Below are 16577 nucleotides of genomic sequence, written 5' to 3'. Positions count from 1 at the left end.
ACTTGTGGTTTGCGAGATAAAGCATCTGCAACTACATTCTTCTTGCCTTCCACATGCACTATCTGAAAATGAAACATAGATAGGAAATTTGCCCAACGCATGTGCTTCTCTGACAATTTAGCCTATGTGAGAAAGTATCTAAGTGTTTGATGATTCATTTGCACTACAAAATCAGCACCAAGCAAATAGTGCTTTCAACTAGAGAGTGCATGGAACACAGCCAATAATTCTTTCTCATAAATTTGGTAAGTCCTTTCAACAACAGAAAATACTCTACTCTCGTATGCCACAACTCGGCCATTCTGCATTAATACAACACCAATGCTGTTTCCACATGCATCACATTGCACTACAAATGGCTTAGACAGATCTAGCAAAATAAGTACTGGATCTGTAGTCATTTTCCCCTTCAAACATCTAAATGCTGATTTCTCTTTGTCAGTCCATTGCCATTTGACATCCTTTTTTTCAAGTGTATGTAAAGGAGAAGCAATCTACGCAAAGTGTCTTACAAATCTTATGTAGTAAGAGCATAGGCCAAGAAAACTGCGGACATTATGAACAGTTTTCAAGTTTGGCCAAGAAACAATTGCTTTTATCTTTGCAGGATCCATCTTTACACAATCCTTAGAAACTATGTGCCCAAGGAAGTGAATCTTTTCCAAAAAGAATTCACTCTTCTTACCATTAATGAGCAATCTGTTACGCTTAAGTCATTAAAGAATGCAACTAGGTGTTTTCTATGCTCCTCTTAATTCTTTGAAAAGATAATCATATCATCAAAGAATGTGCTAACAAAACTTCGATAAGGGGAGAAAATTCTATCCATCATCTTGTTAAACGTAGCAAGAGAATTGGTCAATCCAAATGGCATGACTAAAAATTCATAGAGACCAAATGCCGTTCTAAAAGCAGCCTTATGGATATCCTCTGGCCTGATTCTGATATGATGGTATCCACTTTTTAAATCTATCCTGCTAAACATTCCTGCTTTCTGTAATTGATCAAGAATGTTATCTATCCTCGGAATCAGAAACCTATTCTTGATCGTGTTCTTATTCAAGGCTGTGTAGTCAATACACATTCGCCAAGAGCCGTCCTTTTTCTGAACTAGCTACACAGGTGAACAAAACGGAGAACTACTGGGCTGAATTAGTCATTTCTCTAAAAGCTCATTAACCTGTGCCATAATCTCTTTTTGTTGCGCTGCATTGACCCTGTACGGTGGCCTATTGGGCGGACTAGTCCCTGGAATAAGATCTATGATATGATCTTCATGCCTCTCCTGGTAACGAATATGAGAAATAGTCATTGAATTTATCCAAGAAAGCCCTTCTACTTTCATCTAGTACAGACACATTACTATCAACTTCATTAACTTGCTTTGCAAAAACCAAGTACGCAGAAATATGATTTTTCATTACAGAAGTAATTGCAAAAGTAGAAACAATTGGGATAGACTCTCCTTTAAGCTTCACATCTAACACATGAGTCTTGCTCCTATGTACAAGAGTAATCATTCTATTGTAAGTATCCAAGATAGCATGCTTCCTGTGGCACCATGGGATACCCAACAGAACATCACATTCCTCTAGAGGCATAATATGGAACTCCTCTATGTCCATATAGCTCTAAATATGCATACAAAGTTTGCCAAGAATAGGGGTGACAGGTTCAGTATGTCTTGGGCATGCCAAATCAACCTGTTCAACTGGTCCCATTTCCTCGGGACGTATACCCAATTTAGCTGCCAATGCTGGTGAGATAAAGCTTGCACGAGCTCCAGGATCAAAGAAAATAAGCACTGTGGAATCTTTGATATTTCTCCTAGCTCTACACAATTCTGTAACATCATCAACTGATTGATCTCCCACCATATCAGGCACTAAGCCCATGCTGGGTTTCTTTTTACTTGGCGCATCTTTATCCTCCGCATCTTTAGAAAATTGCTGTGGGCACTTAGAAGCAATATGGCCTTTCTGTTCACAAATAAAGCATTTTTCAGCCATCATTAAAGCCTTTCTTTCTTCAAATGTTTTACCAAAAAGTGCCCTCTTTTGTCCTTTACCCTGTTTAAAAGAAGTCTGAGGTTGTTGCTGAAATCTTTTCTTTCAAAAAGACTTCTTTGAAAAACTGGTTCTTTTTGGAAATTGCTTATTCTTCTTGCCAGGATCTTGCTTAAACTGAGAATCCTTCTTTTCAGTGCCTTTAAAGCTGTCAGCTTTTCCTTTCAACAATGCATTTGCCACACCATCATTTTCAATTAATTGTACCATATTTGTAACCCTAGTCTTGGTACAATAATCCTTGATGGCTTCGAGCAAACCGCAACAGTACTTTTCAATTTGTTCTGACGGGGGCATTGTCCTGTTAGAACTCACGGGCAAAAGTGCTTCCCAAAATTTCTTATTGTACTCTTCTAAATCCATACAATTTTCCACATCCAATTTATGCCATGCAATCATGACATCTACTTCAAACGTGTTAGTTAACCATGAGACTGCAAACAACTATTTGAAATGAGCCCAAGTGGCAAGTGCATATCCTTGCATCAACAATATGTTCCACCACTGCACAGCATTATCTTTCAAAAAAGTTGTAGCCTTCCGCACCTTAGATTCCCTCCTGTGTAAGCTGTATCAAACTGCTGTATAAATGTCAAAGCTTTCAGCTTATCTTGCATACCATTGAAGGTTTCAAACTTTATTGCTTGACCACCCTCTTTATAGTCTTTAGGCTTTGCACTTTTTGGTGTTAGATTGTCATAGACAGGTGGCTGTAAAAAGGGGAGTCCCTTAGGTGCATTATCAGCATTCATTTCACCTGTCTTAGCTGCCATATGCCCACTAGGCTGAGAAAAACCAGCGGCTGCATTTTGTACTCCAGGCATCAAATAAGGACTTTGCAGAGTTTGATAACCGGGCTGTAGACCAATATTAGCATAAAGTGGGTTCATTGCCTCAATAGTCATCATTCTTGGTGGCCCTCTAGGCAAGTATCTCTGATAACCCGTGGGTAATCCAGCCACTGCTTGAAAAACTGACCCACTACCAAAGTAACTGTTGGAGCGCGTGGGTAGCGGAAGCGTGAAGATTTGCAGCAGAGGAAGTGAGCTGGTGAGTGAGAGTGAGAGTAAGAGTGACGAATCGATTTGGGTGTACCAACAATGTGTTGGTACACAAAGAATAAAATGTATTTATACTTAGGGCCGTAAGGGTGCATTCACATGTACAACATAATACACGTGTAAAATACACGGAGGTGAATAAAGGACCTTTACATCCCAACAGTAACCAGGATAAGTAGCAAACTGAGGAGGAATAGTTTGCTGTGCCACTTGTGCATAACTGCCTTGACTATTCACTCCCTGATCCTGTGCTTGTGCTTCTTGTTGCACTGGACGTGTCTCCATGTTTGGTGTCTTTTCCACATGCTTACGCACATTAGAGGTTTGCCTTTTTGAGCGCTCCATGGTATGATGTGATGACTCAGCCTGAGAATCCTCATTATGTGACTTCAAAAATTTTTGCATTCGAGGATTCTTTACCAGCTGTTGGAAAGAGCCAACCATACTGAGGAGTTGTGCCATAAACAAGTCCTCTTGTTCTTGCTCCTCATCATGTGGTTCAATCTCGGTTCTAGAAGGTGTTGATACTTGTGCACCAATACTCTCTCTTTGGTGTCTATGAGCAGAAGAAGAACTCTCTTCTTCATGGGAGAGTTTTCCTCTGCCTTTATCTATGTCTGCAATCTCTCTAGTCCTGTAGTCTCTGTAAATCCTGTGTGTATGGCCTTTTCATCCACAACTGTCCAAGCTTAAATTCTTACAGAAAAGAATTCAAATCCCGGGGATGGAACTATGAAACCGATCTATGACTCACATAAAGCGGTAGTTCCTTCAATTAACACTTGAACTTTACATACACACACATAAACAAAGACCTCTCTCCCTTGCTCAACACTAGATTGGCCCTGAAGACCTGCACCCCTCTCGGGATTTCTTTATCAATTAAAAGATAGAAAATTACAAAAATGGTAATGTTCCAAAATACATAACTTGTGAACAGTTGGTTTTTATCTCTTCTAAGTAAATCCCAGCTGCATAGGAATAGTACAACATGTCCAGATCAACATCCCTTACTGTCCAACATGTGCAGAATTCACTGTTCTTACTGTCCAGCACACTGTTCTTACTGTTTAGCATGTGCAAAGTTCATTGTTTTTCTTCAGCATGAGGAGAGTTCACTGTTCTTACGATGCAGCATGTGCAGAGTTCATTGTCCTCATTCAGTCTGAGTAGAGCTCACTGTCCTCATTCAGGATGAGTAGAGTTCACTGTTCTTATTCAACATGAGCAGAGTTCACTGTTCTTACGATTCAGCATGTGCAAAGTTCACTGTTCTCATTCAACATGTGTAGAGTTCACTGTTCTTATTCAGTATGAGCAGAGAAAACACAGAATTGGACCTTCGATGGAATCAATTCATCATGCAAAGCATTTCTTTTGAGAATAGAGAGAGAGGTGATCAGAGGGAGCAAGCTCTACCTCTGTGCTTGAGTCAGAGACGTAGAAGTACTCTCCATGGCTGGTTTTCTTGCAGCAATTTGCCCTCAGCTCCTCCAAACTTCATTCTCCCATCTGCCTCTTATGTCTATTACGTTGTTTTTTTAATGCTCTCTCTCTCTCTTTTGGGAATTTGTCCCACATGGCATACATGTAACAATTTTCCGGTTTAAACCTTCCGGTCTAAAATTGCAACAACGAATGATGAAGGAGGAAGCTTTAAGACAAGACGGACGAGGAGATGGAAGACATGAACAACGATCAAGGATTGAACTGCAGTGAAGTTGAAGATCGAGAGTTGGAGGGAACGACACGGAGGAGACAAAGAGAGTTCTTCGATGACTATTGATGTGACAGGAGACGACGTGGCCATGATGTAGATGATGAAGTGCTGGCTCTTCAGAAGACGGAACGAAAGTCGTAGCTAAAGAAGACCTTGAAGGCCGTGTTGCAGAAAAGATGTTGCTGTGAGGGAAGCTATTGGGAGGCATACTTGTGAGGTCCTTCTTCTCCTCCTTCGCATCATGTCTCTATTTGGCAAGTTGCAAAATGCACCCTAGCGTATCTGTATTTTGGAATAAGAAAGGTTACAACAAAAAGGAATATCTATCATAGGGAAAAAGAATGCCAAGAAGAGGGAACCTCTATGGCATATGCTGCATGCACAACATGCGCTACAACTTATAAGTACATACATAGGAGTGGATACATCATACATGAATGATCATACAAATAAGAGGCACGTATGCTTGAGAGAGAGAGAGAGAGAGATGAAATGACATGAGATGCTTTATTAATGTCTACAAGAGGCCAAAATGACCTGTGAGACGAATACTTACCAAACAAACCACCAAAGGTTTTGGTAAAAGATTGATGAATTTTGTTATGGTTTTATTTGGCATTGCTAAGGCTAAAGTAGCTACTGATGGTACATTCACTAATTCGTGTATTGTTAGAAGGTACATTAGGCCAAGATATCCTCTGGCCTAGTTTTATTAGCAATGTGTACTAATGCTTTGGGTCGGGTGGTGCAAAATGAGTTGTGAACAAAGATAAAATCAATAGGATTAAGCTACTTGATGATTCTCAAATGATGCTCAATTTATTTATTGATGACACTAACATATTGTGAAAAATGATGGGACATCAATTAGAAATGTTTGGAACTGCTTGAATACCTTATGTATGTCCTTTGGCTCTAGGATAAATCATAACAAAACATGCATGAGGAGTCTAATCAAGCTTCCATCCCTTTCTTGGTTGATCGATCAAGGCTACAAAATCACCACCACCATCATCACAACAACAACAGTCAACAACCCAAACCACCACCAACAACAACAACCACAAAAAAAAATGAAAAAAAGAAAAAAAGAAAAAAAATGCTTGTTTTTTGGTGCGAATTTGTACGGTACGGTACGGTACGAACCGTATAGTATGAACCAGTTCATACTATGTACGAGTGCAACTATGCTTGTATCTAACCATATAGATCCATTGTGATTCCATTAGCGTCATCTTCATGTCCCATAGGTGGAGTATGATCTCGTGGACCAGCACCTGGTGTTGATCACCTTTCCATTCTTGTATACCACCCAATTCCCTCTTTCTATGCCTCAAGCACTTAGGGGCATTTTCTCCTTCTGCTGGCTTGCCACTTCTGTGGGCGTCAAATATCTCTCTAGGTACATTTTTTCCCTTCAAGGCAGTCCGTTAGAGAGGTTGATTCCCTTGTAGGAGGTGATTGACTACCTTGTTTGGAATGCTGGTATCTCCAAGAACTTGGCTTCCCATGATCCATTGTTACAAGTTTGATGAGAAGTTACTCGTTGGTGGAGTATTTGTACAGCATGGTCTTCAGCAAGATCCATTTTAGATCACCCTCCTTGTTTTCCACTTTGGAGGGATCCCTTAACTGTGTATTGCCGATTGGTGCTGGTTATCATCTGGAGGTCCCATGTTGGGAAGTCAAGATACTCAGGATTTCTTCTCGACTACTTGGAATAAAGATGTGTCTTGAATGTCCTTGAGATGGAGACACAGACTACCATAAAGGCGGGCTGTGGTACTTCTTCGTGGGGCATGAAGGACCTTTATTGGAGATTTCTAGCTTCTGCTTAAGATCTGGAAATGTTCAGTGTGCCATCCTGGATCTGAGCGGGTGTTAGTAGTACATTCTTTATGTCATTTGTTGGTTTTGAGCCTCGTCCTTGAGTGAATGGGGGACATTATAGAGCTTTGACATTTTGAGTACCTTACTGTTTTTTTAGTCATTTCATTAGGTGTCGTTAGTTGTGTTATGGGTTCATACTTTTAGGCTGTCTGGACATCTTTTAGGTCACACTCAAGATTTTGTCTATCAATACAACCTATTACTATTGTCTTTTTTCCTTTTTCGCTACTACCATCCTGTGACACTCTCTCAGCAATGGCATCTTCAGAGAAGCTTTCTAAGCTTACAGTCGAGAGAGCGAAGGGTGTCATCTGTATTGGGCCACAACTGGCTGTGTGCTTGTTAGTTGGGCTGCTGTGTTTGCTGAAAATAAAGCCTTAAGATCACAAGCACGAAAGAAAGAGCTCTCTTGGCCTTGAAATTAATTTCTATGCATTGTTGCCCTTGTTTAGAACAGCACCTGAGGTTTTCCAGCCTACTTTGCTCAATCTCATACTGGAATGCAGCAAAACTAGCAACCAGGAGCAGGTAATTTGTAGCCTGATTTTTTCTCTCTGATCAGCATGAACCTCAGTATGCAAAGACTCAAGAATTGACTGCTAGTAAGCAAGCAAAGATGGTCCCTAGATGGCTATTAGACACATTGCAAATAAACAGTTCCTCCTCACAGAACATGGGCAGCCACTTTCAATGAACTGGACTCAGGAATACTGGAAAGCTATCTGCTGTGATATATTCAAGTTCCCTTACTTCTTTATTGTTTACAAATCATCATGTGCAATATTGCATGTCTGGTCTGATTGTTTTATTCTTTTTTTGAAGTCCCTTGAAGGCTTGTGGTAAGAGAACAGGAAAACTTATTTACAAGAAAAATAAAATGTTGGTGTTATTGTGAAAAGGTAGCTAAGCAGTACATGCGATCCAACATCTTGTGTATGCTAATGTTTTTACACAAGTTATGAGTGGTGTAGTAGCAGTCAGACATTAAAAATGCATAACTAGCCTGGATGTGCATGTGCTGTAGTTTTGTAGATCTGACTGGTATCGACTATAGTGATGGTGCAATAGAGTTGGCAACAGCCATTGCTAATCGCAATGGTCATATGAACGTCAAGTTTATGGTACTTTTTCCTTTTCATGTTTGTTGTTATGAATGTTGATGTCATTGTTAAGTTGAGTGTACTGCTTTTCTTGTGATGATCTCCATCCTTCTAAGTGATATTTGCAGTGATGCATCAGATTTTCTTTACTGTTTAGGTGGATGATATTTTAGAAACAAAGCTCTCATCACAATTCAAGCTTGTCACTGACAAAGGCACACTTGATGCAATTGGCCTTCATCCGGAAGGTCCCCAGAGAAGGTAATATTTACTGGTGCAGTTGTATTTGTGGTATGCATTTTGTCCATTTTGAAAAGAGAGGGGATAAAAAATGAGGGAAGACCAAGAGATGATCAATGGAATGGGTTCTGTTTTCAACCCCTTTTTTGCAACAATCTCACAATATAATTGTATGATTTGGTTTTCTAGCTCACCAGTTTAAGGGATTCAGGCATACCACAGTCAATGGATTATGCATTGATTGTCTACTCATTTCCCTTTTTATCTAAACTTTCTATTATAGTAGTTGTTCAGGTTATATCATAGTTCTATGGAATTGTGTTGAAGTCTGGTCAGAAAAGCACTTGCCTATCTTGACTCGTAGGCTGCATAGCTGAACCACACTTGGTTGTGAAAATGATATTTTTGATGATGATTCACAGTAAGTTATATTAGAGTGAAATGGTTGATCAAGATGAAGGCCAAAGTCAGACAAGTTTATGTAGCCACCAGCAGTCGAAGAGCTAATCATTGTTATTCAGAAAGTCTCAACTGCTCCTTTCATGGCCTTTCTTGCTAGACTTGAACATCGGTAGAAGATCTGAGGATCATACCAGGATACAGGTGCATTTTTAATTTACCGGCAGTTTTGGCAGTGTCGCACTGATCCAATCTCAATATCCATCTAATGGGTTATATATATTAACATCTCATTAATCCAATGAAATTAAGTAGTAATTGTAACAATGTCTAAGTTGACAGGCCTGGGACTACTATGTAGTGTTTTGGCATTGAGATATGGCAGCAATTAGATGTCATAATCCTGGTTGTACTAAAGTGGTAGATGTAAAGTCTGGAGAGTGAGGACAGAAGGCTTTCATAGTGGCTTCAAATCACCAATGGGAGAGCTGATTGCAGCTATGCATGGTTTTAGAGCATCAGAGGATTTATCCAGTTACAACTGGCATGCAGACAAGTAGTGTATGTGAGAGAGATGCCTCAAGGCGGCATCTATTATCTTTGTTGCGGTATGCTGTACGAATGCTCAGATACTTGTTGCATGGGCTTCAATTATAGGTGGTTGCTTTTAGAGCTGCATTTATTACCAGTTTTTAGATATAGCACCAAGGTTTTAGCCCATCATATTATTTGTTTGTTGAGATTCTCCTGTGCAAGCAGTACAGGCAGCTTTACATATAAACTCACTCATGATTGGCAATCAAGCCTTTAGGCCTCACTATCTTCAGTTTGTTCAGTGAACATGACATGCTTGCACATTACCAGGTTTAAGCTACAAGCACTACAGGCGGCTTTACATATAATTTCACTAATGATTGGCAATCAAGCCTTTAGGCCTCACTATCTTAAGATTATTCAGTGAACATGACTTGTTTGCCCAGTATAAATCTTGCTCCAGGAAATTTTGGCTAGTATACTTTGGCTCATGAGCAATCAAGGGAATGGCTCAGTTGAGCATAACTGCATTGTGTTCTTGTTGGTGATGTTCTAAGAACAGAGAAGGCAGGGTGAATTGCATGTGTGTTCTTGAGACACGATTGATCTTGTGAAATAAAATTGTTCATCTTATGATGGATACTGATAAGCATGTATTTGTGGAATGACATAACATGTAGGGTTTTGTGGATGTATTATTTGAAAGGGTTAATATATAATTCCTATGTATTGCAGGGTCTTGTATTGGAAAGCTGTGTCAAAATTGGTTGCTCCGGGTGGTATTTTGGTAATTTAATTCCTCACTTGTCAATTTCTAATTCACTTAACTGCTGCTTAAAACTCCTGTGCGGGGAGGCTCAATGACAATCTCATGGTGTTTGATAGGTTATCACATCTTGCAACAGCACCAAGGATGAACTAATTGATGAGGCATGCTCTTACATGCAAAGTCCAACAATAGGTACATTTTACGTAAGAGGTGAGGATGCAGTCTCGACATCGTCAACATCATCGTCATCTTCGGATGTGCAGCCTGTTTTTCACTATATTGATCATATAAGAACCTATCCAACATTTCGATATGGAGGTGTGGAGGGGAGTAAGGTCTCTACTGTGGCATTTCTTAGAACATCAGCATAACAGATTACTAGCTTGTGATGCGTTTCAGAAGCAAGTGTGAACTTGTAACAGCTTAGAACTGCTAATTCAACTGTATCCCCTTGTTTCATATGATAGAAGTGATGTTTTCTTGGTTTTGATATCAAAGGGGTTTAGACTGCTCTGCAAAGTAATGTGATCAAACCAGTTTACTTTCTATATCATCTTGCAAGTACATCTTTGCAATGATGTCAAGTTGATTGTACATTGAAACTCACAGTCACATACTATCTGAAGCATTTCGGGACAGTATGATTGGACATTGAAACTCACAATCATGTACCATCTGAAGCGTTTCTGGGCAGTATGGATGATGAATGCTGTGCCGAATTTGTGGTATCAGTCGCTGGTTTTGTTTCCGTTTGCCAAAAGACACATCTCCATGGTTTGGCCAAGGATTCTTTACGGATCTGAGTCTAATGAGGTCCTGGGAGGCTTCACATTTTTGGATGTTTCTTGAGAAGTCAAAAAAGGGTCAAATCACAACTGAAATGCCTCTGGTGAATTAAACCACGAGAGTAATGGGGTGAGTATGAAATATTTTCATACCTGACATGAGCGAACTTGAATCAGTTTCAAAACAATATACTTGGAAGCTATTGCTATTGAAGGTTTGGCTCATCATAAAAGAACTTTTTAGTTGTTAGGATCTACAACATTGTGGAGCACTAATAGGGCTCAATTAGTTTTATTGTCTATGATTATACCTGAGTTGTTTAAAGAGGCAACATCTCGAGTCTAATCCTTGGAACCCATTGCTATTGGTCAACTAGGATGTTCATATTGGATGGTGTGTGCCACATGAAGTCATGTGCATAGTGGTCAAGTAGGGTTTTGAATGTTTCAAACGCCTTTAGTATCTTGACCATGGTTTAGTTGTTTGATTGGTTTTCATTCTAAAGTATGCTATTTAATAGCATGATATGAGGGCCATTGTTTGGCCCTACTTTGACGCACACATACCGTGCACCCACCCACCCCATTGCAAAGAAGTATAATAGTAGCTCCATGTCAATGTTTACTTCTCACAAAAGGGGTGACTTACATCAATAATGATAGCTTTTCTTTAGAGGGAAATTTGAGGCTGTAATGTAATTGTAGTAGAAAATAGTTAGTGCAATGAGAAACGTGACAATATTTGAGGATGAGTGCAGAAGTGATAGCTCACATATTTCAAGTCTTGTTGTCTCTTTGGACAGATCGTTAGGTGCCTACTATACCAATATTGAGGAGTTCTACCAACTTTTATGGGCCAAAATTGCAAGGAGGCCAGAGGCGATGCGAAGAGCATACTAATGCCAATAGATTGGTCAAAGATAGCAATGAAATACCAGCAGGTCATCCAAAAAGGCTCTCCTGTTGCTAAATAAGACACTAGGTCGCTTAGGTGTTTGCCTAGGTTGTCCAACAATGGAGTTGTCCTAGAATTTGTAATCAAAGGGCTCTCTTATTGTTTAATACGAGACTAGGTTACTATATATTTGTCTAGGTTCCCCACAATATAGCTATTCTAAAAATTTTGGTTGACTGCAATGATCTTAGCATGAACAAATATCAATTAGTTCTATGTTAACTTGTTGGTTGTAATTCAATGCAAGAACTTTAGTAGATATTGATTTGATCTACCTTATTTGTCAATATTTTAACTTATTGGTTTGTACTCCAATGCCAAGCGACTATAACTTGTTATTATATCCAATTGAAACAAGGCAAGGTAGCAACATGCTACTTTTATGATGTTTTGCATGGTTAATTTATGACGACTATATCAACATATGCGAGCAAGTTTAGAGCAAGCTTTCAATTCATAGCTTTGATCATATGTCGACTTTAAAGTATATGATCAACCCAAAGAAAGATCTAGTTTAGTAAGGTTTGTCTAGGTTTTCGATCACAATTCACACACTTAAAAAGCACATGATTAGGTTGACATGAAGAAAATTTAAAAGATATCAAAGTGTGTACATTGATATGTGAAGAATAAAAACATTTTGTTGATACAATGTCTTGATGAATTAGTAGAAGAATTTGCTATTGAATCAAAATTGTGTTAAAAACACATATAACATGTATTTTGATCATCATAGGCAAGTGCTCAAAAGTTAAAAGTTCTAGTCTATATATGTTGGGATTACTTATTCTTTTTTCTTGTCAAAAAGATGCAAAATAGTTTGAGAGCCTACTAAGAATGGAATAGTGGTGATCCTTATGAAAAGTTTTTATATTTTGGATGTTTTTTGTCCACTTTGAATTGTAAAAGATCTATCTTAGTGCAGAATGTTTGGGACTTGCTCTTAGGTTGATCTACAGTAATGTGCTAGATGTGATTGCTCATAAATAGCTACATATTATGTATTATATATGTTTTTGAATTCTAGAGCAATATGTGATCTCCATAGATCATATAGATGTCTTAAATAATGCCCAAACACATTTAATCTTGTGTGTGTTGTGATGAGTCTCACAAATTGGGTAGACTTGATCCAAAATTGATAGAATAGCACATTATTTTAGAAGCATAATTTTAACCATTAGCCATCTACCATAGTAGTATGTTGAAAAAAAAAAGAACCACTCTATATGTTGAAGGAGAATGGATGCTTGGTGATCACCTTTTTCATATTGAATTAGACAATAGCTTATTAGTTACAAGAAAATGAACATGTTATAACTAAGTGTTGTATTAAAAAAAAAAGGAATGTATGGTACAAAGCTTATATTGCCATCAAAAAGTGGTTCACACCACTAGAAAAAGTAGAGTGAAAGGAAGCCTTAACCCTTGTGAGTCATCTATTCAAAAGTCTTTGCCTTAGGGCACATGCACTTGCAACAAGAGTGTGTTGCCTCTCTAGGCTTTGGTTAATATATAGTCAAAGGTAATCTACAAAAGGCTACAAGATGTGTGACAAAGTTGGACCACTCAAATCTACATCCGAGGATATCATGATCCTTCTTATTAGTAGTTTACTTAGAAATGAGGGTTGTCATATTACTTAAAACGATTTTAATTACAATCATGTCTAAAATCTCAATTTTATTTCTACATAGACTAGATATCTTAGTCATGCATTTTAAGAGCACATTCTGCATCTAAACTCACAACAATCTTACGTTTAGACATTTGAAGTCTCATTCTAAAATCCTTGATGACATTTATTATTAAATTAAAATAAATTATGAAGGGACAAATGCAATTGTTCCAAGTTTTGAATTTCATCATAAATTTAATCTTTTTTATTTTGAAAGATTATGTATTAGGTTGTTCCAAAATTTAAAGGCTAATATGACCTTTTGAACCTTATCTTTCTCACTCTATGAAAGGTCAAAATGGCTATGCTGAAAATCTTCAAAATCCATGTCTTTAGAAACGTAGATTTGCAAAGCCACAAAAGCATTATACTCATATCTTTGAATCTCACCTCTCATTTGCGAGGGGAAGTTGGATGGCTTTATAATGATGCAATTGAATTTTTCTTTTAGTATTATTTCTTCACTTAGGGTGCTTGTCAAAGCACCTCGATGTTTACATAACCTTCCTTGGTGCATTAGCAAGATAATGTTGGTCTAGTATGTGGACTTTCAACAAATAAATCATCCATGTGAAGCTTGTTGTAAAGGCTTGGATAATAGTTAAGAATTGTGAACCTATTGTTGTTCAAGAGGGAGGAGTGTGCTTTGTTAACCCTTTCCTTGTCAAATACATTAACCAAACAATGATGACCAAGAGGGAGGGGTGTGCTTGCTAACCCTTGCCTTTTCAAATGCCAAACATTGTTGCCTTTCAAGCCCCTTCACATCCTTTGCTACTCTTGGGTGGTGATGTAATTCCTTATTACTACGATATTTGTAAAAACAATGGTGCAAATGTGGAGATAGAGAGAGAGAAAGAAGCATTATTTTCCTTTTGGATGCATCAAAGTTGTATGAGACAAAGAGACATGCATCAAGGTTTTAATTACAACTTAGAGCCCACTTTAGGGTGCCATTGGGACAAACTCACAATGTTAGTGGTACAAAAAAGGAAACCAACTACTAGAGCTATAGAAGTTACTAAATGCATCGTAACCCAAAAGCAACTTAGTGGTTAAGACTTCCAAACTCCTATATGATGGTTTTCCCATGTTGATAATGTGCCCATTCACCCTCCTTTCTAGTTGCCTTCTCTTGGTGGCAATTTCACTTAGTCGTGGTTTAGGTGTACTAGTGCAAGTTCATTTGTGGTTTATACTTTGGTTCCTTTGAAACATTTTGATTGCTTTAATACTTCAACTTTATCCTGCGTATTTCCAAACTCTAAAGTTGCTCGATTCTTTCCTTTCTTGACGATTTTCCATGGTATCATCCAATTGAAGCCTTCTTGTAAAGTAAGCCTTAATTTAGTCTCTAGCATGTATGTTTTTGAACATCCTTGGCATTCTTCATCATTTAGCTCATCGTGTTTTCTCATGCCACCCCATCAATGAGACCTCCTAAATGTGCATGGATGCAATCTTGTTTCGCAATGTAGCTTTATTAATTGTTGCTGAAATGATAGTTTTTTCCATACCTTGTTTATCTACTTCTTTCCATAATTCAACTTCTTCATGTGCTTCCTCTTGCACTTTAGTCATTATTTCCTCAACTTTATCTTCAATATTCATATTAGTTGTAGCCGCTTCTATTACCAACTTTCCTTCTACCTCCACCAAGCGTGTAATCACTTTGGCAAGTAATTCTTTCAAAGCCACATTCTATGCTTCCAAGTTTCAGATTCATTCACATAAATAATCCTCCCATGGGATTGGTTCTTGATTTAGTTTGAGCAACGATGGTAAGCCTAGTGAGAAAGTCTTTGGGTACATCATGTTTTTAGGCAAGAGCTCACAACTAACCCTTACCCTTAGGTGTTGCCCTTGCACCATAGGAGGATGTGATTAGGAAGACTATAAATTACCTTAGCCTACTTGCATAAGTAGAGCCTAGTATAAAAAGGAGGGGAGGTAGAAAAAGAAGGTGAAAATGACCCTTAAAGAAAATATAGCAACATAAAGCTCAAAAAATGCAACAGAGCGGGGCAAAGAAAGAAGCAGACTAGAAAATTAACTTTGAGTGCCACCTATCTTAGAGATGAGGTTGTATCTGTGATTTTGTTGCCAACTTGCTAGTGGACTGACGACTTGTTCAAGGGAGATGATGTTGAGAGACAGATGTTTGAGAGAGAGAGAGAGAGAGAGAGAGAGAGAGAGAGAGAGAGAGAGAGAGAGAGAGAGAGAGAGAGAGAGAGAGAGAGAGAGAGAGAGAGAGAGAGAGAGAGAGAGAGAGAGAGAGAGAGAGAGTGTGTGTGTGTGTGTGTGTGTGTGTGGGGGGGGGGGCGCGCGCGCACATGCATGTATGCATGCATACATGTGTGCATCTTGTTGCATGATTTGTATATTTCAAGAGTAGGTGTTTACTTTGTGTCTATGGGTTTGCCTCAAGACTATTTCACATGGGCACTTAGGAGAGGGGAGATTTATGATTCATATTTAAGAATTAGGCATGCTTTTTGGATGAATGGTGGATATTCATCAAAATGTCCCATCTTGCAAGTACACTAGTGCACAAGGTACATGTAGATAAACTAGGATCACTTAAAAATAGGCATGACCAAAAGAAAAATAGAGACATAATAGCTTCATGACAAATATGTAGTTTGTGATTTCGTGGTTAAAAACCATTCTAGATAGTTGAGATCATGGGTTTAAACCCCCTTCAATTTCTCGTCTTCCTTTTCCTAAAAACTTTTTAATTTCTTCCAAAACTATCCATTTTGAAATAGGTCCAGATCTCCATTTTTCAATGGGAAACAAGAAAAGCTATCTAGGTTGGGCTAGATTAAATAAATTATGCACATGAAAAGCTCTTGGGACAAATTTTAAAACTTTGTGAACAAGAAAGATAAAATTAAGTGTAGAGAAGAGGGTTTTGAACTTGTTATATCATGTTCAAAGCTTAGAGCCTTAGCCACTAAGCCAAATACTATACTATGGGGGTTACTTTTAACCTCTTTATTATTGCATCTCCATTTTCTTGTGAATCGTGCATATTTTCTTGGCAGTTTTTCCTTGTTGGTTAGCATAGTTTACTTGTGTGTCCTAACTTTGCCCTTGTTGTCCTTTATTTTGAATGCATGGAAGGCCAATATCTTTGCAAAAATCATGCTAAAATTGATCTCAACTCTCACCTATATTCAATGCACTCATGATATAGTTACGAGGGTGTGCATGTGTGTACTTATTACTAGAAGAGGAAACACTGAGGGTTAGAATCTGTTAATTTTGTTATGAGTACATTTATTTTCATAACCATTTTGAGACCACGATTTTCCCAAACCAATTGAAAATTTAAGTCCACTAACTTGTTGACAAATCATCATGTTCCAATTAGAGAA

At 38.3% G+C, this 16577-nt stretch overlaps 1 protein-coding gene across 1 annotated transcript in view; it reads left to right on the top strand.

Moving 5' to 3' along the window:
* AR401 (S-adenosyl-L-methionine-dependent methyltransferases superfamily protein) overlaps positions 1-10332 on the top strand; it is a 53613-nt gene extending 43281 nt beyond the window's left edge. Inside the window, exons 5-8 of the mRNA XM_087681319.1 lie at positions 7762-7858; positions 7995-8098; positions 9746-9797; positions 9896-10332. Of these exons, the coding sequence (XP_087537445.1) occupies positions 7762-7858; positions 7995-8098; positions 9746-9797; positions 9896-10150 (508 nt within the window). The 3' untranslated portion in view covers positions 10151-10332. The remainder of the gene's footprint in view (positions 1-7761; positions 7859-7994; positions 8099-9745; positions 9798-9895) is intronic.
* Positions 10333-16577: the final 6245 nt, after the last annotated feature.

The sequence above is a fragment of the Lygodium microphyllum genome, chromosome 7 (genome assembly GCF_053477565.2).
Source record: "Lygodium microphyllum isolate KBCC chromosome 7, Lygodium_microphyllum_v1.1.10, whole genome shotgun sequence".
Lineage (NCBI taxonomy): Eukaryota > Viridiplantae > Streptophyta > Polypodiopsida > Schizaeales > Lygodiaceae > Lygodium > Lygodium microphyllum.
Note: the sequence above shows the minus strand (reverse complement) of the source record. Positions and strands in the feature narration are given on the sequence as shown.